General features: G+C 36.5%; 1 protein-coding gene and 1 non-coding gene across 2 annotated transcripts in view; both read left to right on the forward strand.

The window, feature by feature from the left end:
• Positions 1-26,525, forward strand: part of LOC148580218 (uncharacterized) — a 41,290-nt gene extending 14,765 nt beyond the window's left edge. The window contains exon 2 of the mRNA XM_088491819.1: positions 26,504-26,525. Within this exon, the coding sequence (XP_088347945.1) occupies positions 26,504-26,525 (22 nt within the window). The remainder of the gene's footprint in view (positions 1-26,503) is intronic.
• On the forward strand, positions 15,073-15,180 carry LOC148580219 (small nucleolar RNA R71). The gene has a single exon (XR_015895080.1). It is a non-coding gene; the product is annotated as a small nucleolar RNA R71 (small nucleolar RNA).
• Positions 26,526-27,007: the final 482 nt, after the last annotated feature.

Genomic DNA, 27,007 nt, shown 5'->3' on the forward strand with positions numbered 1-27,007 from the left:
TTATTTTAGTAATTATATATATTTTGATAAAATAAATACATAAAATTATAATAAAACAAAAATATTAATAATAAAAATAAAAAATACAATAATATTATTAAAAGATAAGATTAATATTTGATATAATTTAAATTTGACTTAATTAAATTATAAATAAATTATAATATAATATGAGTTTTTATATTATTATATGAACAAATATATATAACAAAAAAAAAATTTTTTAAGTTGTACTAGATATTTAATATACAAAATTATTAACACCGTAGTAAAAAGACATTTAGTCTCGTGGTAGAGGTATGTCTAGCCATACATGGAGCATTTTTGGCAAAATACCTACGCTGAGTTGACTGGTTGATCGCGAGTTGACTGGTCCAGTTTAGTTACGGTTTGTACCGATTTCGACTGATTCAAATAAATTTGACCAATTTTTTTTATTTTAAACGGTCAAAATATTAAATCGAATCAAATCGAATAAAGATTTGATTTTTTATTTTTTTGATTGAACTGATCCGTTTGATTCAATTTTGATGTACTAAGGTCTCTTAATATTCTTCATTTGGATTCGAATTTTAACCATAAATTCACAATACACACTTTTTATTATACATCAAAAGAATTGTACACCAAATACCATCTCTTTTTTCTCATAAAAATAATATTTATTGTGTTTAATTTTAATACATTGATAATGTAAAGCAGTTTACATAGACATACAATCATATTTGTTTTTTTAGATGACTATTCACGCGATCAATATAAAAGGTAGTTATTTTTACTGATATAGCATTATATAATTAGATAAATGTGTATAATTATTTTATACTAACAGTACATCAAAATTAAATTTATATTTTTTTTAATTTTAATTTATGTAAATTGACCGCTCAACAAATTCTTTAAAAAATATAATAAAGTTTTACAATACATTGTAATAAGTTACTATTTGGCAAACTGATAAACCCATATTTTACGATGTATTTTGTGCTCAATTTAAGTGATTTATTCAATCCTTCACCCACTTATTCATGTAAATTGCATGGTTTTACTTTTCCTTCCTTATTTTATGATATAAGTGAAAAACATGTTTCCTATGCTTTAAAAATATTAATTTTAACTACCCTTTACTATCGTTCGATGCCGTGATTTGTGTGTTAAGTATTTTCAGATCTCATAGAACAAGAATGGCTCAAAGGACAAAAAGAAAGCATACAAAATGGAAGGAAAGCACAAAAAATGGAGTTTTGAAGAAAAGGGTAGCGACGCGAACACGTGCCTAGCGCGAAAATGCAGCAACGCGAACGCGTGGATGACGCGGACGCGAGCCTTGAGCAGAACGCAATTGAGGCGTACGCGTGACCGACGCGTACGCGTGACAAGGAAAACTCCCAGATGACGCGAACGCGTGACAGACGCCACGTACAAAAATCTGCAGAAAACGCCCGCAGCAATTTCTGGACCCTTTATCGGCCCAAATCCAAGCCAGAAACATAGAATATAAGCCAGAGAATAGAAAAATCAAAGGAGAGACGTAGAACAACTGAATAATTCATAATTTTAGGTTTTAGATGTAGTTTTTAGAGAGAGAGGTTCTCTCTTCTCTCTTAGGATTAGGATTAGGATTAGGATTTCTCTCAAGTTTAGGATTATTTCTCTTCAATCACAGGTTCAATGTTCCTTTAATTTACTTTCTAGTTTTATTTACTTCATTACTTTAATTGATATTTATCTTCCAGATTTGGCTCGTGGAACATTCATGTTATGATTTTCTTAATTAATATATTTTGAGGTATTTCAGATTTGATTTTGCTTTAATTTATTTATGAATGATTTCAATTCAAATTAAATTTATTTTCCCCTTTTGGCTTTGGTTAAGTAATTTATAACACTTGAGTTATCAACTCAGCTGTTGATTGAAATTGGAATTCTTAGCTGGTTAATTTGCACTCCAATAACTCTAGTCTCTCCATAGGAGTTGACTAGGACCTGAGGATCAAATTAATTTATCCACTTGACTTTCCTTTATTTAGTAAGGGTTAATTAAAAGTGGGAGCAAAAATCCAATTCTCATCACACCTGATAAAGATAACTAGGATAGGACTTCAATTCCTTGTACCTTGCCAGGAGTTTTATTATTTATTTAAATTAATTTCTTACAAATTACTTTCTTGCCATTTACTATTCTTGCTTTTTATCTTATACATTAAAAAAACCCAAAAATATACTTTTTTCCATAACCAATAATAAATCACACTACCCTGCAACTCCTTGAGAGATGATCCGAGGTTTAAATACTTCGGTTATAAATTTTATTGGGCTTGCTTAAGTGACAACCAAAACTTTTGTAAGAAAGGAATTCTTGTCGGTCTAGAAGCTATACTTACAACGGAAATTTATTTGTGAAAATTCTAGATCACGCGAGAGTTTTGCTCTTCAAAATGGCACCGTTGCTGGGGAGTTGCAACTGTGTGCCTTATTATTGGTTATTGTAAATATTTTCTTTTGCTTGTTTATTTGTTTTTATTTTCGCTTTTAATTTTTATTATTTACTATGAATTCTCACCCCTATCGCTTTGAGTTTGGTTCTAATAATGTTGAAAGGAATGGAAGTTATAACAGGAACATGCATCAAGGTAAAAACAATCAGAGATGGACGGAGACACGAGGATCTGATCAACCTTTAGGCAACAACACCTTCCAAACTATCATGGACGACGACCATTCAATAATGCATATCGGAACAATAGTTATGGTGACCCCCTTGTGGTTACCAACAAGCCCCACCAAATGCTCATGAACCCCCTCTACAACACAGCTTTGAACCACCACACTCACAAGCCAACTACCACCATTCACCTCCATATGACCCTAACCCGTATCCACCCCAATTCCCCTGTATCCACCCCAATTCCAACCTAATTACTCCCAAGAACCACCACTTCCCTATGCACCATGTCCATATCCATCACTCCAAGAATCAAGGGAGCAACTCAAGGAAACATTTGAAAAATTTCATGCCATACTTTACCAATTGAATAAAGCGATAAATAGACTACCTTTCTGACGTTCGGACACTCAAGGAACCCCATGGCTTCATGTGGACAAACTAATGAAGAACGCAGCATGAAGGAGATACTAGAAACACCACTGGACAGTATGGAGCATGACTTTGTACTGGAACAAGTGGAGGAAGCTGAAATTATCGAAGAAGAAGAATCGGTTGAAGACTTAGGAGATGCTGAACCTCCATGGAAATCCAGAATTGAGGAGAATTCCGTCAAGAAATTTACAATTGATGGTAAGGAGGATAGTGCACAACCTCCAAAGCATGAATCTTATGAAGAATTAGACGGAATAACTCAACAAGCAAGTTTCCTTGATAATAATGACCACGAGTCTAATTCTCCTAGTAATGAACTTGCATCCGCAAGTGAATTCTTTGAGATGGAAGAATCTTTCCCAAGTGAATACGAAGATGATGCAGAGGTAGATTTTTCGCAACCTCCAACTTATGACTTGAGTGATGAGGAAGATATCGAAGACTTGGATCAAGATGTGGTTGAGATTGAAGAAATTTACAAAGAAGTGGAAGAATTCACAGAAGAATACAAGGGAGTAGAGCTTGCAAAACCACTAGAAACACCTATCCCAAGGCCATTACCTCCCAATACAAACTTCAAGTGGGTAAAATCCTTAGCTTTTATCTTTACTTTTCCACTTGAATATGGTTTACTTGAAACAGATGGTCAGCTTAGAGCTCTTTGCGGCTTTAAGAGTAAAAAGGAAATGGTTCGTGCTCAAGGCTGGTATGCAAGATTCAATAAGGTTTCACGCTTCAATCTGAAGTGTAAGGATTGGTTTCGAGTTCGATTGAATGGGTCTCGGAGAATGATTAGCCATCTTGGTGAGAATGCAACTTCCAAACTGCCCGGCTGGAAAAATATAAATCAAGACAAAGGCGGATATAAAAGCAAGGTTTGGGATCCTGGAATCTATTCTGATATTAAACAACCCGGGAACCTAAGAACCTGTTTGAATTTACTCACAGGCTTTACATGCCTAGTTTGGGACTCCAGAGGCTATTGGCATTCCAAACAGTAGTGGAGATTTTTGGATGAATTCAAGCACAAGCCACCATAGCAGGAAGCTCACCAAATGTCCAACTTAAGGACTTTAACTAAAAGTGCTAGGTGGGAGACAACCCACCATGGTATGTGGTATGCGAAATTGTTACTCTGAGGTTGTAAAATTTGTTGTTCATTCTCTCCCTGGCAATGGCGCCAATAACTGGTGCACCATACCATGGTCCAAACATAACTTCACAACTTCGCACAACTAACCAACAAGTGCACTGGGTCGTCCAAGTAATAAAACCTTACGTGAGTAAGAGTCGATCCCACGGAGATTGTTGGTATGAAGCAAGCTATGGTCACCTTGTAAATCTCAATCAGGCGGATTCAGATAGTTATGGAGATTTGATAATTAAAAGATAAATAAAACATAAAATAGGATAGAAATACTTATGTAAATCATTGGTGAGAATTTCAGATAAGCGTGTAGAGATGCTTTCGTTCCTCTGAACCTCTGCTTTCATGCTGTCTTCATCCAATCAGTCCTACTCCTTTCCATGGCAAGCTTTATGTAAGGGCATCACCGTTGTCAATGGCTACATCCCATCCTCTTGTGAAAAAGGTCCAAATGCTCTGTCACGGCACGGCTAATCATCTGAGGTTCTCGATCATACTGGAATAGGATTCACCCTCCTTTTGCGTCTGTCACTATGCCCAGCACTCACGAGTTTGAAGTTCGTCACAGCTATCCCTTCCCAGATCCTACTCGGAATACCACAGCCAAGGTTTAGACTTTCCGAATCTCAGGAATGGCCATCCATGGGTTCTAACTTATACCACGAAGACACTAATAACTCGGACTCGGTCCCCTGTATTAGATATCCAAGAGATATTCATTCAATCGAAGGTAGAACGGAAGTGGTTGTCGGGCACGCGTTCATAGGGGAATGATGATGACTGTCACGATCATCACATTCATGTTGAAGTGCGAATGAATATTTTAGAAGCGGAATAAGTTGAGTTGAATAGAAAAACAGTAGTACTTTGCATTAATCTTTGAGGAACAGCAGAGCTCCACACCTTAATCTATGGAGTGTAGAAACTCTACCGTTGAAAATACATAAGTGATTAAGGTTCAGGCATGGCCGAATGGCCAGCCCCCAAAACGAGATCATAGGATCAAAAATACAATCCAGGATGATCCAAAGATGTCTAATACAATAGTAAAAAGTCCAATTTATACTAAACTAGCTACTAGGGTTTACAGAAGTAAGTAATTGATGCATAAATCCACTTCCGGGGCCCACTTGGTGTGTGCTTGGGCTGAGCTTTAGCTTTTCACGTGCAGAGGCTCTTTCTGGAGTTGAACGCCAGGTTGTAACGTGTTTCTGGCGTTCAACTCTGGTTTGTGACGTGTTTCTGGCGTTTAACTCCAGACAGCAGCGTAGAACTAGCGTTCAACGCCCTTTTACGTCATCTAAACTCGGCCAAAGTATGGACTATTATATATTTCTGGAAAGTCCTGGATGTCTAATTTCCAACGCAATTGAAAGTGCGCCATGTTGAGTTCTGTAGCTCCAGAAAATCCACTTTGAGTGCAGGGAGGTCAGAATCAAACAGCATCAGCAGTCCTTCTTCTACCTCTGAATCTGATTTTTGCTCAAGTCCCTCAATTTCAGCCAGAAAATACCTGAAATCATAGAAAAACACACAAACTCATAGTAAAGTCCAGAAATGTGAATTTAACATAAAAACTAATAAAAACATCCCTACAAGTAACTAGATTCTACTAAAAACATACTAAAAACAATGCCAAAAAGCGTATAAATTATCCGCTCATCACAACACCAAACTTAAATTGTTGCTTGTCCCCAAGAAACTGAAAATCAAATAGGATAAAAAGAAGAGAATATACTATAAATTCCAAACCATCAATGAAACATAGCTCCAATCAGATGAGCGGGACTTGTAGCTTTTTGCCTCTTGAATAGTTTTGGAATCTCACTTCATCCATTGAAGTTCAGAATGATTGGCATCTATAGGAACTGAGTTCAAATAGTGTTATTGATTCTCCTAGTTCAGTATGTTGATTCTTGAACACAGCTACTTTATGAGTCTTGGCCGTGGCCCTAAGCACTTTGTTTTCCAGTATTACCACCGGATACATAAATGCCACAGACACATAACTGGGTGAACCTTTTCAGATTGTGACTCAGCTTTGCTAAAGTCCCCAATTAGAGGTATCCAGGGTTCTTAAGTACACTCTTTTTTTGCTTTAGACCTTGACTTTAACCGCTCAGTCTCAAGTTTTCACTTGACACCTTCATGCCACAAGCACATGGTTAGGGACAGCTTGGTTTAGCCGCTTAGACCAGGATTTTATTCCTTTAGGCCCTCCTATCCACTGATGCTCAAAGCCTTGGGATCCTTTTTATTACCCTTGCCTTTTGGTTTTAAGGGCTATTGGCTTTTTTGCTCTTGCCTCTTGGTTTTAAGAGCTTTTGGCTTTTTCTGCTTGCTTTTCTTTTTCTATATTTTTTTTTCTATTTTTTTTCTTTTATTTTTGCCTAATTTTTTTTTCTGCAAGCTTTTGTATTCACTGCTTTTTCTTGCTTCAAGAATCAATTTTATGATTTTTCAGATTATCAAATAACATGTTTCCTTGTCATCATTCTTTCAAGAGCCAACATATTTAACATTCTTAAACAACAACTTCAAAAGACATATGCACTGTTCAAGCATTCATTCAGAAAACAAAAAGTATTGTCACCAGATCAAAGTAATTAAACTAAGTTCAAGGATAAATTCGAAACTCATGTACTTCTTGTTCTTTTGAATTAAAACATTTTTCATTTAAGAGAGGTGATGGATTCATAGGACATTCATAACTTTAAGACAAAGTTACTAAATACTAATGATGATGTAATAAGACACAAATATGGATAATCACTTAACATAAAGAAAACGAAAAACAGAGAATGTAAGAACAAGGAATGAGTCCACCTTAGTGATGGTGGCGTTTCCTTCTTGAGGAACCAATGATGTCCTTGAGCTCTTCTATGTCTCTTCCTTGTCTTTGTTGCTCCTCCCTCATTGCTTTTTGATCTTCTCTAATTTCATGAAGGATGATGGAGTGCTCTTGATGTTCCACCCTTAGTTGTCCCATGTTGGAACTTAATTCTCCTAGGGAGGTGTTGATTTGCTCCCAATAGTTTTGTGGAGGAAGATGCATTTGAGGCATCTCCAGGATCTCATGGTGATGAGCTTCATGCATTTCTTGAGATCCATGAATGGGCTCTCTTGCTTGCTCCATCCTTTTCTTAGTGATGGGCTTCTCTTCCTCAATGGGAATGTCTCCTTCTATGTCAATCCCGGCCGAATTGCATAGATGGCAAATGAGGTGAGGAAAAGCTAACCTTGCCATAGTGGAGGACTTGTCAGCCACCTTGTAGAGTTCTTGAGGTATAATCTCATGAACCTCCACCTCTTCTCCAATCATGATGCTATGGATCATGATGGCCCGGTCTATAGTAACTTCAGACCGGTTGCTAGTGGGAATGATTGAGCGTTGAATGAACTCCAACCATCCTCTAGCTACAGGCTTAAGGTCCAGTCTTCTCAGTTGAACCGGTTTGCCTTTTGAGTCAATCTTCCATTGAGCTCCTTCCACACATATGTCCATGAGGACTTGGTCCAACCTTTGATCAAAGTTGACTCTCCTTGTGTAGGGGCGTGCGTTCTCTTCCATCATTGGCAAGTTGAATGCCAACCTTACATTTTCCGGACTAAAATCTAAGTAATTCCCCCGAACCATGGTGAGATAATTCTTTGGGTTCAGGTTCTTACTTTGATCATGGTTCCTTGTGATCCATGCATTAGCATAGAACTCTTGAACCATTAGAGTTCCGACTTGTTGGATGGGGTTTGTTAGAACTTCCCAACCTCTTCTATGGATCTCATGTCGGATCTCCAGATACTCATTTCTCTTGAGTTTGAAAGGGACCTCGGGGATCACCTTCTTCTTGGCCACAACATCATAGAAGTGGTCTTGATGAGCTTTGGAGATGAATCTTTCCATCTCCCATGACTCGGAGGTGGAAGTTTTTGTCTTTCCTTTCCCTTTTCTAGAGGATTCTCCGGTCTTGGGTGCCATCAATGGTAATGGAAAAACAAAAAGCTTATGCTTTTACCACACCAAACTTAAAATATTGCTCACCCTCGAGCAAGAGAAGAAAGAATAGATGAAGAAGAAGAAGAAAATATGGAGGAGAGGAGGGAGAGATGGATTCGGCCAAGAAGGAGAAGAGAGGGTTGTGTTGTGTGAAAATGAGGAAGAATGGAGGGCTATATATAGGGAAGGGAGGGGGGGTAAGGTTCGGCCATAAGGGTGGGTTTTGGGTGGGAAATTGATTTTGAATTTTGAAGGTAGGTGGAGTTTATGAGGTAGGTTTATGGGGAAGAGTGGATGATGTGAGTGGTGAAGTGGTGATAGGGAAGAGATATTGAGGTGATTGGTGAAGAGTTTTGGGGAAGAGTGTTTATTGGAAAGAGAGGAATATGGAGAAGAGGGAAGAGAGTGAGCGGTGGTGGGTGGGGATCCTGTGGGGTCCACAGATACTGAGTTGATCCTGTGGGGTCCACAGATCCTGAGGTGTCAAGGATTTGCATCCCTGCACCCATTAGGCATGTAAAATGCCTTTGCATGCAATTCTGGCGTTTAAACGCCGAATTGATGCTTGTTCTGGGCGTTCAACGCCCAGATGCAGCATATTTCTGGCGTTGAACGCCAGCCAGATGCTTGTTTCTGGCGTTCAGCGCCAGCTTTTCTTCACTGTGCATTTCTGGCGTCTGAACACTAGGATGCTGCTTGTTTCTGGCGTTCAACGGCAGAAACATGCTCTGTTCTGGCGTCGAACGCCAGACAGATGCTCCTTACTGGCGTTTAAACACCAGTGAGATCCTCCTCCAGGGTGTGATTTTTCTTCTGCTGTTTTTGATTCCGTTTTCAATTTTTATATTTATTTTGTGACTCCACATGATCATGAACCTATAAAGACATATAACTAATAAAAATATAATTAAATAAAAATTGGGTTGCCTCCCAACAAGCGCTTCTTTAATGTCAATAGCTTGACAGTGGGCTCTCATGGAGCCTCACAGATGTTCAGAGCATTGTTGAGACTCCCCAACACCAAACTTAGAGTTTGGATGTGGGAGTTCAACACCAAACTTAGAGTTTGGTTGTGGCCTCCCAACACCAAACTTAGAGTTTGACTGTGGGGGCTCTGGTTGACTCTGTTTTGAGAGAAGCTTACTGTGCCTCTTTTCCATGTTTACAGAAGGATGTCCTTGAGTTTTAAACACAAGGGAGTCCTCATTCAATTGAAGGACTAGTTCACCTCTGTTAACATCAATCACAGCTCTTGCTGTGGCTAGGGAGGGTCTTCCAAGGATGATAGATTCATCCTCATCCTTCCCAGTATCTAGGATTATGAAATCAGCAGGGATGTAAAGGCCTTCAACCTTTACTAATATGTCCTCTACTTGTCCATAAGCCTCTTTTCTTGAGTTATCTGTCATCTCTAATGTGATTTTAGCAGCTTGCACCCCAAAGATTCTCAGTTTCTCTATTACAGAGAGGGGCATGAGGTTTATCCCTGAACCAAGGTCACACAGAGCCTTTTCAAAGATCATGGTGCCTATGGTACAAGGTATTAGGAACTTTCTAGGATCCTGTTTCTTCTAAGGCAATGTCAGTTGATCCAGATCACTTAGTTCATTGGTGAACAAGGGAGGTTCATCTTCCCAAGTCTCAATACCAAATAATTTGGTATTCAGCTTCATGATTGCACCAAGGTACTTGGTAACTTGCTCCTTAGTAACATCCTCATTCTCTTCAGAAGAGGAATACTCATCAGAGCTCATGAATGGCATAAGGAGGTTTAATGGAATCTCTATGGTCTCTAGTTGAGCCTCATACTCCTTTGGTTCCTCAGAGGGAAACTCCTTATTGATCACTGGACGTCCCAGGAGGTCTTCCTCCTTGGGATTCACGTCCTCTTCCTCTTTTGTGGTTTCAGCCATGATGGTCATTTCAATGGCCTTGCACTCTCCTTTTGGATTTTCTTCTGTATTGCTTGGGAGAGTACTAAGGGGGATTTCAGTGACTCTTTTACTCAACTGGCCCACTTGTGCTTCCAAATTTCTAATGGAGGACCTTGTTTCATTCATGAAATTCACGGTGGCCTTAGATAGATCAGAGACTAAATTTGCTAAGCTAGATGGATTCTGCTCAGAATTCTCTGTCTGTTGCTGGGTGGATGATGGAAAAGGCTTGCTATTGCTAAACCTGTTTCTTCCACCATTGTTAAAGCCTTGTTGAGGCTTTTGTTGCTCCTTCCATGAGAAATTTGGATGGTTTCTCCATGATGGGTTATAGGTGTTTCCATAAGGTTCACCTAAGTAATTCACCTCTGCTATTGCAGGGTTCTCAGCATCATAAGCCTCTTCTTCAGAAGATGCCTCTTGAGTACTGTTGGAAGCACACTCTTTTTTTGCTTTGGACCTTGACTTTAACCGCTCAGTCTCAAGTTTTCACTTGACACCTTCACGCCACAAGCACATGGTTAGGGACAGCTTGGTTTAGCCGCTTAGGCCAGGATTTTATTCCTTTAGGCCCTCCTATCCACTGATGCTCAAAGCCTTGGGATCCTTTTTGTTGCCCTTGCCTTTTGGTTTTAAGGGTTATTGGCTTTTTGCTCTTGCCTCTTGGTTTTAAGAGCTTTTGGCTTTTTCTGCTTGCTTTTTCTATTTCTTTCTATTTTTTTTTTCGCTATTTTTTTTTTCTTTTTTTTTTTCTGCAAGCTTTGTTCTTTGCTGCTTTTTCTTGCTTCAAGAATCATTTTTATGATTTTTCAGATTATCAAATAACATGTCTCCTTATCATCATTCTTTCAAGAGCCAACATATTTAACATTCTTAAACAACAACTTCAAAAGACATATGCACTGTTAAAGCATTCATTCAGAAAACAAGAAGCATTGTCACCACATCAATATAATTAAACTAAGTTCAAGGATAAATTCGAAACTCATGTACTTCTTGTTCTTTTGAATTAAAACAGTTTTCATTTAAGAGAGGTGATGGATTCATAGGATATTCATAACTTTAAGACAAAGTTACTAAATACTAATGATCATGTAATGAAGACACAAACATGGATAAGCACTTAACATAGAGAAAACGAAAAACAGAGAATGTAAGAACAAGGAATGAGTCCACCTTAGTGATGGTGGCGTTTCCTTCTTGAGGAACCAATGATGTCCTTGAGCTCTTCTATGTCTCTTCGTTGTCTTTGTTGCTCCTCCCTCATTGCTTTTTGATCTTCTCTTATTTCATGAAGGATGATGGAGTGCTCTTGATGTTCCACCCTTAATTGTCCCATGTTGGAACTTAATTCTCCTAGGGAGGTATTGATTTGCTCCCAATAGTTTTGTAGAGGAAAATGCATTTGAGGCATCTCTGGGATCTCATGGTGATGAGCTTCATGCATCTCTTGAGATCCATGAATGGGCTCTCTTGCTTGCTCCATCCTTTTCTTAGTGATGGGCTTCTCTTCCTCAATGGGAATGTCTCCTTCTATGAAAGCTCCAGCTGAGTAACATAGATGGCAAATAAGATAAGGAAAAGCTAGCCTTGCCCCAGGGGAGGGCTTTTCGGCTATTTTGTAGATTTCAAGGGAGATAACTTCATGAACTTCTACTTCCTCTCCAATCATGATGCTATGAATCATGATGGCCCGATCCACAGTAACTTCAGATCGGTTGCTGGTGGGGATAATAGAGCGTTGGATGAACTCCAACCATCCTCTAGCCACAGGCTTGAGGTCCAGTCTTCTTAATTGAACCAGCTTGCCTTTGGAGTCAATCTTCCATTGAGCTCCTTCCACACATATGTCCATGAGGACTTAGTCCAACCTTTGATTAAAGTTGACCGTTCTAGTGTAGGGGCGTGCATCTCCTTGCATCATAGGCAAGTTAAATGCCAACCTCACATTTTCCGGACTAAAATCTAAGTATTTCCCCCGAACCATGGTGAGATAATTCTTTGGGTCCGGGTTCTTACTTTGATCATAGTTCCTAGTGATCCATGCATTGGCATAGAACTCTTGAACCATTAGGATGCCGACTTGTTGGATGGGTTTTGTTAGAACTTCCCAACCTCTTCTTTGGATTTCATGTCGGATCTCCGGATACTCATTCTTCTTGAGCTTGAAAGGGACCTCAGGGATCACCTTCTTCTTGGCCACAACATTATAAAAGTGGTCTTGATGAGCTTTGGAGATGAATCTTTCTATCTCCCATGACTCGGAGGTGGAAGCTTTTGTCTTCCCTTTTCCTTTTCTAGAGGATTCTCCGGTCTTAGGTGCCATCAATGGTAATGGAAAAAAAACAAGCTTATGCTTTTACCACACCAAACTTAAAATTTTTGCTCGCCCTCGAGCAAGAAAAGAAAGAATAGATGAAGAAGAAGAAGAAACGGAGGAGAGGGAGAGAGAGATGTGTTTCGGCCATTAGGGTGGGTTTGGGTGGGAAATTGATTTTGAATTTTGAAGGTCGGTGGTGTTTATGAGGTAGGTTTATGGGAAAGAGTGGGTGGATGTGAGTGGTGAAGTGGTGATAGGGAATAGAGATTGAGGTGATTGGTGAAGAGTTTTGGAAAAGAGTGTTTATGGGATTGTGTGAAAGAGGGGTGAGAATAAGTGAGTGGAGGTAGGTGGGGATCCTATGAGGTCCACAGATCCTGAGGTGATCCTGTAGGGTCCACAGATCCTGAGGTGTTTAAGGATTTACAACCTTGCACCAAATTGGGCATGCAAAATGCCCTTGCACACAACTCTGGGCATTCAGCGCCAGATTGGTGCTTGTTCTGGGCGTTGAACGCCCATTTGTTGCCCATTTCTGGCGTTGAACGCCAGAACCATGCTTGTTCTGGGCGTTCAGCGCCAGCTCTTCTCCAGGGTGCAATTCTGGTGTTCAAACGCCCAGATGCTACCCATTTTGGGCATTCAGCGCCAGAACCATGCTCTGTTCTGGCGTTGAACGTCAGCCAGATGCTTCTTACTGGCATTTAAACGCCAGTGAGATCCTCCTCCAGGGTGTGATTTTTCTTCTGCCGTTTTTTATTCCGTTTTCACTTTTTATATTTATTTTGTGACTCCACATGATCATGAACCTAATAAAACATGAAAGAACAAGAAAAATAAAATTAGATAAAAATTGGGTTGCCTCCCAACAAGCGCTTCTTTAATGTCAATAGCTTGACAGTGGGCTCTCATGGAGCCTCACAGATGTTCAGAGCATTGTTGAGACTCCCCAACACCAAACTTAGAGTTTGGATATGGGAGTTCAACACCAAACTTAAAGTTTGACTGTGGGGGCTCTGGTTGACTCTACAGTGAGAGAAGCTTTTTATGCTTCCTCTCTATTGGTACAGAGAGAGATCCGTGGGTTTTAAACACAAGGTTGTCTTCATTTAATTGAAGGATCAATTCTCCTCTGTCCACATCAATCACAGCTCTTGCTGTAGCTAGGAAGGGTCTTCCAAGGATGATGAATTCATCCTCATCCTTCCCAGTATCTAGGACTATGAAATCAGTAGGGATGTAAAGGCCTTCAACCTTTACTAACACGTCCTCTACTTGTCCATAAGTCTGTTTTCTTGAATTGTCTGCCATCTCTAATGAGACTTTAATAGCTTGCACCCCAAAGATTCCTAGTTTCTCTATTACGGAGAGGAGCATGAGGTTTATCCCTGAACCAAGGTCACACAGAGCCTTTTCAAAGATCATGTTGCCTACGGTACAAGGTATTACGAACTTTCCAGGATCCTATTTCTTCTGAGGCAATGTCAGTTGATCCAGATCACTTAGTTCATTGGTGAACAAGGGAGGTTCATCTTCCCAAGTTTCAATACCAAATAATTTGGCATTCAGCTTCATGATTGCACCAAGGTACTTGGTAACTTGCTCTTCAGTAACATCCTCATTCTCTTCAGAAGAGGAATACTCATCAGAGCTCATGAAGGGCATAAGGGGGTTCAATGGAATCTCTATGGTCTCTAGATGAGTCTCAGATTCCTTTGGTTCCTCAAAGGAAAACTCCTTATTGATCACTGGACGTCCCAGGAGGTCTTCCTCACTGGGATTTACGTCCTCTCCTTCCCTTACAGGTTCGGCCATGGTGATCATGTCAATGGCCTTGCACTCTCCTTTTGGATTTTCTTCTATATTGCTTGAGAGAGTACTAGGAGGGATTTCAGTGATCCTTTTACTCAGCTGGCCCACTTGTGCCTCCAAATTTCTAATGGATGACCTTGTTTCATTCATGAAATTCACAGTGTCCTTAGATAGATCAGAGACTAAGTTTTCTAAATTAGAGGTATTTTGTTCAGAGTTCTCTGTCTGTTGCTGAGTGGATGATGGAAAAGGTTTATTATTGTTAAACCTATTTCTTCCACCATTATTAAAGCCTTGTTGAGGCTTTTGTTGATCCTTCCATGAGAGATTTGGGTGATTTCTCCATGAGAGATTATAGGTGTTTCCATATGGTTCACCCATGTAATTCACCTCTGCTATTGCAGGATTTTCAGGATCATAATCTTCTTCTCCAGAAGATGCCTCTTGAGTACTGTTGGATGCAGCTTGCATTCCATTCAGACTCTGAGAAATCATATTGACTTGCTGAGTCAATATTTTATTCTGAGCCAATATAGCATTCAGAGTATCAATTTCAAGAACTCCCTTCTTCATAGGCATCCCATTACTCACAGGATTCCTCTCAGAAGTGTACATGAACTGGTTATTAGCAACCATGTCAATGAGTTCTTGAGCTTCTGCAGGCATTTTCTTTAGGTGAATGGATCCACCTGCAGAGGTATCCAATGACATTTTAGCTAATTCAGACAGACCATCATAGAATATGTCCAAGATGGTCCATTCTGAAAGCATGTCAGAAGGACACCTTTTGGTCAGTTCTTTGTATCACTCCCAAGCTTCATAAAGGGATTCACCTTCTTTCTGTCTGAAGGTTTGAACATCCACTCTAAGCTTACTCAGCTTTTGAGGAAGAAAGAACTTGGCTAAGAAAGCCTTGACCAGCTTATCCCAAGAGTTCAGGCTATCCTTAGGTTGAGAGTCCAACCATATTCTAGCTCTGTCTCTCACAGCAAAAGGGAAAAGCATGAGCCTGTAGACTTCAGGATCTACTCCATTAGTCTTAACAGTATCACATATCTACAGGAATTCAGTTAAGAACTGAAAAGGATCTTCAGATGAAAGTCCATGAAACTTGCAGTTCTGCTGCATCAGAGAAACTAATTGAGGTTTCAACTCAAAGTTGTTTGCTCCAATGGCAAGAATGGAGATGCTTCTTCCATGTAAATTGGAATTAGGTGCAGTAAAGTCACCAAGCATTCTCCTTGCATTATTGTTGTTGGGTTCGGCTGCCATCTCCTTTACTTGTTCAAAATTTTCAATAAGGTTGTCTCTGGATTATTGTAATTTAGCTTCTCTTAGTTTCCTCTTCAGAGTCCTTTCAGGTTCTGGATCAGCTTCAACAAGAATGCCTTTTTCCTTGCTCCTGCTCATAAGAAAGAGAAGAGAACAAGAAAAGAAGAGGAATCCTCTATGTCACAGTAAAGAGGTTCCTTATTGTTAGTAGAAGAAGAAAAGGAATAGGGGTGAAGCAGAATGAAGAATCCAAACACCAGGGTAAGGATAGGAGCAGTGATGTGAGATGAAGAGAAGTGTTAGTAGATGAATAAATAATTAGAAGGAGATGAGGGAGAGGGATTTTCGAAAATTATTTTTGAAAAAGGGTTAGTGATTTTCGAAAATAGTTTTTGAAAAAAAGGTTAGTTTTCGAAAATTAAAATCAAAAATTAAAATAATTAGTTAATTAAAAAGAAAATTTGAAAAAGAGGGGAGATATTTTCGAAAATTAGAGAGAGAGAGTTAGTTAGGTAGTTTTGAAAAAGATAAGAAACAAACAAAAAGTTAGTTAGTTAGATGAAACAAATTTGAAAATCAATTTTGAAAAGATGAGAAGATAAGAAGTTAGAAAAGATATTTTAAAATCAAATTTTTGAAAAAGATAAGATAAGAAGAAATTTTTGAAAAGATATGATTGAAATTGGTTTTGAAAAAGATTTGATTTTTAAAATCACAATTAATGACTTGATTTATAAGAAATCACAAGATATGATTCTAGAACTTAAAGTTTGAATCTTTCTTAACAAGTAAGTAACAAACTTGAAATTTTTGAATCCAAACATTAATTGATGATGTTATTTTCGAAAATTATGTGATAAAGATAAGAAAAAGATTTTTGAAAAATATTTTTGAAATTTTCGAAAATAACTAAGAAAATTGAAAAAGATTTGATTTTTGAAAAAGATTTTGAAAAAGATAAGATTTTTTTTTAAATTGAAAATTTGATTTGACTCATAAAAACAACTAGATTTTAAAAATTTTTGAAAAAGTCAATCCAAATTTTGAAATTTTAAGAGAGAAAAAGGGAAAGATATATTTTTTTTATTTTTTGAATTTTTATGATGAGAGAGAAAAACATGAAAAATGATGCAATGCATGAAAGTTATGGATCAAAGTATGTGATGAATGCAAGAACACTATGAATGTCAAGATGAACACCAAGAACACTTTGAATGTCATGATGAACATCAAGACTTATTTTTGAAAATTTTTATATGCAAAGAAAACATGCAAGACACCAAACTTAGAAATCTTTCATGTTTAGACACTATGAATGCAAAAATGCACATGAAAAACAAGAAAAGATGCAAAACGAGAAAACATCAAGATCAAACAAGAAGACTTACCAAGAACAACTTGAAGATCATGAAGAACACCATGAATGCATGAATTTTTCGAAAAATGCAAGATGAACATGCAATTGACACCAAACCTTCAACTTGACTCAAGACTCAAACAAGAGACATGAAATATTTTTGATTTTTATGAATTTATGATTTTTTTTTTTTTGGATTTTTCGAAAATTATTTGAAAAATAAAAATAAGGATTCCAAAATTTTTAATATGAATTCCAGAAATCTTACAATCTTAGTCTAAAGCTCCAATCTGAGGGTTAGTCATGGCTTAATAGCCAGTCAAGCTTTAGCATGAATATGGGAGTAATTCATTCAATTTTAGGCCAAAACCTCAGTCCAAAAGAATTTAGACATGGCTTTATAGCCAGCCATGCTTCAACATGCTTCATGAAACTCTAGAATTCATTCTTAAAAATTCAGAAGAAAAATATATTTTTGAAAACATTTTTTTTTCGAAAACAAAGGAGAAAATTTTTGAAAGATTTTTGAAAGATTTTTGAAAACTTTTTGAAAAGAAAACAAAAAGAAAGTTACCCAATCTGAGCAACAAGATGAACCGTCAGTTGTCCAAACTCGAACAATCCCCGGCAACGGCGCCAAAAACTTGGTGCACGAAATTGTGATCATCAATGGCGCCATCAACATGGTACGCTCAATTGTAATCTCAACTTTTTATCACAACTTCGCACAACTAACCAGCAAGTGCACTGGGTCGTCCAAGTAATAAACCTTACGCGAGTAAGGGTCAATCCCACAGAGATTGTTGGTATGAAGCAAGCTATGGTCATCTTGTAAATCTCAGTCAGGCGGATATAGAATGGTTATGGAGTTTTCGAATATTAATAATAAAATAGGGATAGAAATACTTATGTAAATCCTTGGTGAGAATTTCAGATAAATGCATGGAGATGCTTTCGTCCCTCTAAACCTCTGCTTTCCTGCTGTCTTCATCCAATCAGTCTTACTCCTTTCTATGGCTGGCTTTATGTAAGGACATCACCGTTGTCAATGGCTACTTTTGATCCTCTCTGGAAAATGGTCCGATGCGCTGTCACTGCATGGCTAATCGTCTGGAGGCGTCACCCTTGCCAATGGCTGCATCCTATCCTCTTGTGAAAATGGTCCAAATGCTCTGTCACAGCACGGCTAATCATCTGAGGTTCTCGATCATATTGGAATAGGATTCACCCTCCTTTTGCGTCTGTCACTACGCCCAGCACTCGCGAGTTTGAAGTTCGTCACAGTCATTCAATCCCAGAGTCCTACTCGGAATACCACATACAAGGTTTATACTTTCCAAACTCTCATGAATACCGCCATCAATCTAGCTTATACCACGAAGATTCTGATTAAGAGATCCAAGAGATACTCATTCAATCTAAGGTAGAACGGATGTGGTTGTCAGGCACGTGTTCATAGGGAATGATGATGATTGTCACGTTCATCACATTCAGGTTGAAGTGCAAATGGATATCTTAGAAGTGGAATAAGTTGAATTGAATAGAAAAACAGTAGTACTTTGCATTAATCTTTGAGGAACAGCAGAGCTCCACACCTTAATCTATGGAGTGCAGAAACTCTACCGTTGAAAATACATAAGTGAAAGGTCCAGGCATGGCCGAATGGCCAGCCCCCAAAACGTGATCACAGGATCAAAAATACAATCCAGGATGTCAAATACAATAGTAAAAAGTCCTATTTATACTAAACTAGTTACTAGGGTTTACAGAAGTAAGTAATTGATGTATAAATCCACTTCCGGGGCCCACTTGGTGTGTGCTTGGGCTGAGCTTGAATGTTACACGTGCAGAGGCTCTTTCTGGAGTTGAACGCCAGGTTGTAACGTATTTCTGGCGTTCAACTCTGGTTTGTGACGTGTTTCTGGCGTTTAACTCCAGACAGCAGCGTAGAACTGGCATTCAACACCCTTTTACATCCTCTAAACTCGGCCAAAGTATGGACTATTATATATTGCTGGAAAGCCCTAGATGTCTACTTTCCAATGCAATTGGAAGCGCGCCATTTTGAGTTCTGTAGCTCCAGATAATCCACTTTGAGTGCAGGAAGGTCAGAATCCAATAGCAATCAGCAGTCCTTCTTCAACCTCTGAATCTGATTTTTGCTCAAGTCCCTCAATTTCAGCCAGAAAATACCTGAAATCACAGAAAAACACACAAACTCATAGTAAAGTCCAGAAATGTGAATTTAACATAAAAACTAATGAAAACATCCCTAAAAGTAACTAGATTCTACTAAAAACATACTAAAAACAATGCCAAAAAGCGTATAAATTATCCGCTCATCAGTGATAGAGGGTAAGGACCTGTATCTTCCACGTTTCATTAGGTATTATATGGCCAGGGTCCATGTCAGAGGCACTCTCCCTTTCCCTTATCTGATCACCCAGCTAAGCCGCCGAGCCGACGTGCCTTGGGAGCTTGCTGATGAGAAGCCAACTGCTGCAGACTGCAAGAAGATCATTCCTCAAAGCAGGAAGTTTCTAGCATTAGGGTACAGACCTCCTTTTCTCACTGCCTCGGGTGAGGCAGCCACATCTTCAGCTGCCTCTTCTGCGTCCACTGCTGCACCAGCCCTATCTACTGCACCTCCACCTGCTCCTAAGCCCATTTATCATCTGGTGCACCGCCTCTTCGCACGCCTGGATCGTATGGAGCGTCGCCACAAGCGACGCTATGAGCACCTAAAGTTGATGATCCGATCTGGCAGCGACATCCCCTCCGAGCCTGACACCGCTTCTGAGCCTTCTGATGTAGAGGCGGATGATCATGAGGAGGAGGCACATGCCCAGGCAGAGCAGGGAGGACCTGAGCAGGCTGCACCACACCATGAGGAGCCCCACCAGATCCAGGCTGCAAATCCGGAGATTCCTCTACAGATAGAGCCTCCGCTTTAGCAGGCAGCTCCTCCTACACTTACCGAGACTGCAGATCCTCAGCCTACCACAGAGTCACCAGCAGCCCATCCTTCCGGAGATGACACTTCTCACACCTAGCCTGAGTGAGCATCGAGGACGATGCTATTTATTAAGTGTGGGGAGGTCGCCATCTCTGGCATACTTTATTTTGGTGAACCACTCTTCAGACACTCTTTTTTTATCCTATTTTGATTATTTTTCTATATTTTTATCTTTATTTTTATTTTTATTTTTATCTTATCTTTTCTTTCAGTACTTGCACATTTTTCTGTATTTTTACAGTATTTCTGCATTTTGCACTTTAGTTTATATACTTATCTTAGACATTTAGTTTAGTCTAGTTGCAATTTTAGTTATTAAGTTGTGATATAGAATATATGGATTAATTAGTTTAGTTTACCCTTTTAGCATACGATAACTTGGATTAATTGAAAATAAAAAAGAGTAAACTAAAGACTTTAATATAACAGATTCACAACAATCCACACACTGTATATATATAGCAATAAATGATTGATTGGTTAATTTAAACAACATTTTTCAAGGAAGAACACTAAAATTTTAAGAGCCACCCTAAGATTCACATTGAGAATAATGGGAACCTTTGATTTCTACTTGCATGACATACATAACTGATATATGGTTTTTGAGCCAAAGAACACACAGCCTGTGAGTTTTTGAGCTTAATTGTATGGTTATATTATTTAACCATAATTATTTCATTCTTGTGTGTTCGTCCTTCTTTTTTATTCTGGTAATCTTTACTTTGTTTTAATCTATATGTCCAATATAGAATATAGATACATACCAAGAGATGATTGAGGCCATCATTTAAATTTTTTCTCACTTATCCTAAATAAGCTTACCTTTTACATCACCTTTGTTAGCCCCCTTGAGCTTTTAATCCCCTCTTGTTCTATAACCACATTACTAGCCTTAAGCAGAAAAACAAATTAAAAATCCCAAGTTGAATCCTTGGTTAGCTTAAGATAGAGATTGTGTATCCACTAAGTGTGAGAAAACATGGGAACATGGGAACATGGGTTGATAGGAGAGGATTAATTCAATAAGATAATAAGGATTTTGGGAGCATGCTCATGTAAAATCAAATTAAACCAAAACACCATGTGCATTGATATATGCTTATGTTAAAAAAATCCTTTTTATAATATAAATAGATAAATAAAGGGACAAAATTACCCTAATAATAAGTTTAGTAGAGAGATCAATGCACATGGAAGTAAAACAAAAAATAAATTTGGTACATGAGTATGTGACACAAGTGGAAAAAATTGGGAAGACCAGGATAGTTTTGAATTTTTATAAAGTATGTATATGTTAGGTGAGATCTTAGACTAATCAAGGATTCACTTTGTTAGCTCACTTAGCCTCATATATATACCCTTACCCTTACCTTGGCCCATTACAACCTTTAAAAGACCTCATGATTTTTGTATGTCTGTATTCAATATTTGTTGATTGGTTAGATGAAGAACAAAGTTTTAGAAAGCAGGAATAGAAAAGAATAGAGTGATTAACCCCAAACACTGAGTGACTAGAGAGTAAACACAAATCCAGTGAGGGTTCAATAGCTCATCACCATATATCTCTGCTTAATTGTTTAATTGTCTTGCAAGCTTATTAAATATTTTAACCCAACTCAATTGTGACAGTGCTTTAACATGATTTAGGTTTGGCTATACATATATAATTCCTTGAAAATATGAATTAGATTAACCACATGTAAGCTCTATATATATAGGTGGGTGATAATTAAAATTGCATGATTCATGTAGGTAGTTTGCAATTAGAATAGATTGCATTGCATGAGATTCCACCATTCTAACTTTACCCTTTCTCTTGGATTTAGCATGAGGACATGCTATTGTTTAAGTATGAGGAGGTTGATAAACCCATATTGTATGATGTATTTTGTGCTCAATTTAAGTGATTTATTCAATCCTTCACCCACTTATTCATGTAAATTGCATGATTTTACTTTCCCTTCCTTATTTTATGATATAAGTGAAAAACATGTTTCCTATGCTTTAAAAATATTAATTTTAATTACCCTTTACTATCATTCGATGCAGTGATTTGTGTGTTAAGTATTTTCAGATCTCATAGGGCAGGAATGGCTCAAAGGACAAAAAGGAAGCATACAAAAATAGAAGGAAAGCACAAAAAATGGAGTTTTGAAGAAAAGGGCAGCGACGCGAACGCATGGACGACGCGAACGCGTGCCTAGCGCAAAAATGCAACAACGCGAATGCGTGGATGACGCGGACACGTGCCTTGAGCAGAATGCAATTGACGCGTACGCGTGACCGACGCGTACGCGTGACAAGAAAAACTCCCAGATGACGCGAACGCGTGACCCACGCGAATGCGTGACAAATGCCACGTACAAAAATCTGCAAAAAATGCCCCCGGCGATTTCTAGACCCTTTTTCGGCCCAAATCTAAGCCAGAAACACAGAATATAAGCCAGAGAATAGAGGAATCAAAGGAAAGACGTAGAACAACTGAATAATTCATAATTTTAGGTTTTAGATGTAGTTTTTAGAGAGAGAGGTTTTCTCCTCTCTCTTAGGATTAGGATTAGGATTAGGATTTCTCTCAAGTTTAGGATTATTTCTCTTCAATCACAGGTTCAATGTTCCTTTAATTTACTTTCTAGTTTTATTTACTTCATTACTTTAATTGATATTTATCTTCCAGATTTGGCTCGTGGATCATTCATGTTATGATTTTCTTAATTAATATATTTTGAGGTATTTCAGATTTGATTTTACTTTAATTTATTTATGAATGATTTCAATTCAAATTAGATTTATTTTCCCCTTTTGGCTTTGGTTAAGTAATTTATAACACTTGAGTTATCAACTCAGTTGTTGATTGAAATTGGAATTCTTAGCTGGTTAATTTGCAGTCCAATAACTCTAGTTTCTCCATAGGAGTTGACTAGGACTTGAGGATCAAATTAATTTGTCCACTTGACTTTTCTTTATTTAGTAAGGGTTAATTAAAAGTGGGAGCAAAAATCCAATTCTCATCACACCTGATAAAGATAACTAGGATAGGACTTCAATTCCTTGTACATTGCCAAGAGTTTTATTATTTATTTAAATTAATTCTTTACAATTTACTTTCTTGCCATTTACTATTCTTACTTTTTATCTTATACATTAAAAAAACCCAAAAATATACTTTTTTTCTATAACCAATAATAAATCACACTGCCCTGCAATTCCTTGAGAGACGACCCGAGGTTTAAATACTTCAGTTATAAATTTTATTGGGTTTGCTTAATTGACAACCAAAACTTTTGTAAGAAAAGAATTCTTGTCGGTCTAAAAGCTATACTTACAACAGAAATTTATTTGTGAAAATTCTAGATCGCGCGAGAGTTTCGCTCTTCACAAACCATAAATTACAAGGTTTGGTGTATTAAGGATTTTCGAAAAGGTAATTGTTTTTAAACTTTGAAAAATTAAGAGTGTTTTTAAAATTGAAAGTACTTATAAAAATATTTTTTTAAAATTAAAATATCTAATATAATCTTATATACTAATAAGTATCTATATTTATTCTTACTCTTATATTTATTAAAATTATTATCATCTGATCTACACTTTTGTTTTCGCATAATTATCAATTGTGGTTCTATTTATTCTAATTTCTTTTAAGAATGAAAAACGCCTCTTCTACTAAGAGGTAGGGGTATTTAAGATCGATTCGATTCAAAATCTGATCTGGATCTGAAGTATATTTTATCAAATTCAGGTTTTTCATTTTTATTCGGTGTTATTTTTCGGTTGAATTATGCTTTAGGTCACCCAACCTGACTCAAAAATTATTTTTTTCAATAAAAATGTATATTTTAGAGTGAAAATAGTAATATCATATTTTACTTTTATACTTCAATTAATATTTTTTATATTATACGATATCATTTTTGTTTTAAAATAATTTATTTTGATATAAAGATGATATAACATTTATTAAATTTAATTTTCAAATGTAGAATTTTATTACTTTAATATATAAAATTTATAAATTTATATATATTAATTTTACATCGACTCGACTCCAATTTAACCAGGTTTATTTCGGGTCACTTTCGGATTGGGTTAAAATAGACCCGGTGCCCTTTTAAAATCAGATCCGGGTCTACTTTAACTTGGCCCGTTTGGGAAATTTCAAAAGTTATTTTTTTGAGCTTTTGACTTATGAAAAGTAGTAGTATTAATATCTGGTACAATTTTTAAAATTAAATTGTAGCTTTCTAAGAAGCTATTTAAGTGCTTGTAGAAAGTTAAAAAAAATGACCTCTCATAATAAAATTTTTTTATCACATTTCTTTTAAAATAAGCACTTTTAGAACTAAAAATCAAATATAAAATAACTTATTTATAAGCTACTTTTAGTATAAACATTTATTGTTTAAACTATTTTTTCAAAAGGGGTTTAATTAAACTATTTATCCAAATTAAGCCTAAGAAGTATAAAGTATGAGTCTCGAAAGTGGATCTTCTCAAATTTTTTTTAATTGTTTGATAAAGTATATTCTTATATTATTTAATATATTTTCTCATGTATTTTTTCTTAGGTTCACTAAAAGAGTATAAAATGAGAGATTACACTCTACCAAATAATTTTAAAAAATTGAGAGAATCTATTTTTATAATCCATTACAACTTACAAGTGATATTATGAAGAGCATTGTTACTTAATATTGGACTTCCTCCATTATTTTTAGACTTTAGAGGAATGATATATGGATTCATTGTGTTAGTGCCAAAATTTAGTCATTAAAGCTGCGTTTATTTACAAAGACAGGATACTGAGATAGGGACATAGAGACACAAAATTGTATTTGACAGAGAAGATATAAACAGAGACAATGTGTCTAGAAACACTAAATTAGTGTATTTTGTGTCCATCCTGATAGTAAAAACATGGAGATACTAACAAGGGACATAACTTATTTTTATTTTTTCTTTCATTATTCTTGTTAATTTTTTATAATTATATTTTTTTATTATTATATTTTTCGTCTCAAATTTTTTGAATAAAAAAATGAGAATATATTAAATTTTCATAATTTGTTCTAATTTATCACTAAACAAAATACAAGAATACAAAATTTTATGTCTTTATATTTTATATTTTATTTTTAGTATCTTATCTTATCTTTTTTAGAAACAATTGCAGCCTAATATCTGAACCATCATTTTGTTTTAGATGTTAAAGCGAGGGTAAATTATTTAAATAAATTAAGTGAGTATAAAATTTATCAAATTGTCCTAAATAAAAAAGGATAACATTTTTACCCTCTTATTTTTTTATATAAATCGTGGATTTGCTGCTGATTTTAAAAAAATTATATAAAACCATGATTGCTACAATTCAAGCGCCGACATTCTACCGTACTTAAATTCTCCTGGTGACCATAAATCGTGGCTCCAAACTTGGTTTTACACCAAAAAGCATAAAATATGAGTAATTCCCATGATTTACGAAGTCAGAGACCAAAACCAAAGAGATTCCCATAATTTATGTACATATAGAAACCATCTTGGAGAGTGAAAATTATGGGCACGTATGAACATATAACAAATTATACAAGTATAAAATCAATATCCAACTATGTACATATTTTTTAATTTTTAACAATAGTGTCAGTTATTTTATTTTTCTATTTATCTAACATTCACTAACTATACAAGTAGAAAATGAGAAACAATACATTTATTTAAAATTTTTAATTTAAAAAATACAAATACATTAATTTAAAATAATACATATATGTTTATTTATTTTTTTAATTTAAATTTTTTAATTTAAAAATAATTCTAATGCTCTTAAAAATCAAACATAATTATACATGTTTTTTTCTAGCATTAAAATTTCACATTATCATCACATTTATTATTGTCAAGTCAGTAATATTAAAAAATTTAACATTTCTAACTGCTTTGTTTATGTTTTCTGCCACATGAGCAATTCTATTTAGTCGGTATAATTGATATGGGTAATTCATCATAACATTCCATTGTGTAGTATACTTTACCAAACCGTCTAACAAGCTCAAAATATAAATCGTTGCTATGGTTTGTGATTTTTTTTTAAATGACCCATTAGAAATTAATGTCTTCGTAATTTTTAATTTAAAAATTTTAAATAAATGTACTGTTGCTAATCTAATACTTGTATAGTTAGTGAATATTAGATAAATAGAAAAATAAAATAACTTATAGTATTGTTAAAAATCTAAAAACATGTACATAGTTCTCCTTCTCGCGCGTCTTTCCCTGCCTTTTCAATCGTTCTTTTTCCCTCCTTTATCACTGGTTTGTTCTTCGTCATTGATGTGAGTTCCTCTCTCTGTAACTCTAGCTTCGTTTTTTTTTTTTCGATTTTCTAGTTCCTGAAATCAAATTTTGAACTCATTTTGAAGATAATGGATGATTCAACCTCAGATTGTCAGCTAAATCAGGGCGAAGTGGATTATGAATTTCAATCTAACGAAGTTCCTGAGGTTTGATTTACATTCAGCTAATTACGATTACTCTGAATTTTGATGCAGTTATTCGTCTATGATTGTCTAGCTGAATAATTGGTGATCATTGACTGTGAAATTAATGCGTGAACATAAATCTATGGATTGAATATAATGCATTAGTTTTGATTAATTATCTGCAATTTATAGCAGACGCTCGGGTGTAGATCAGAATTTTTTGGGTGTATTTTAGGGGAAGCCTGGGTGTATTTACAGTTTATGGCTTTTTTTGTTATTTTAGTTGAGTTGTTGTCGTTCGGGTGTAGATCAGACATTATTGGGTGTATTTTTAGTTTTTGACATGGTGTATTCTGCAGCCTCTCTGTGTTGTTGATGACTAGTTTGTTCCGAAGGTTGGAATGACCTTTACCACTCTTGAAGATGCTAGAAAATTTTACAGGGACTACACCAAGACTGCAGGTTTTTCTACAAGAGTTCAGAGCACAAATAGGAAGGGAAATGAGATTAGAATCAGTTGATTACATGTAGCAGAGAGGGAAAATAGAAATCTAAAATGCAAATTCGACAGCC

The sequence above is a fragment of the Arachis ipaensis genome, chromosome B10 (assembly GCF_059453495.1).
Source record: "Arachis ipaensis isolate K30076 ecotype BB chromosome B10, ASM5945349v1, whole genome shotgun sequence".
NCBI classification, from domain to species: Eukaryota; Viridiplantae; Streptophyta; class Magnoliopsida; order Fabales; family Fabaceae; genus Arachis; species Arachis ipaensis.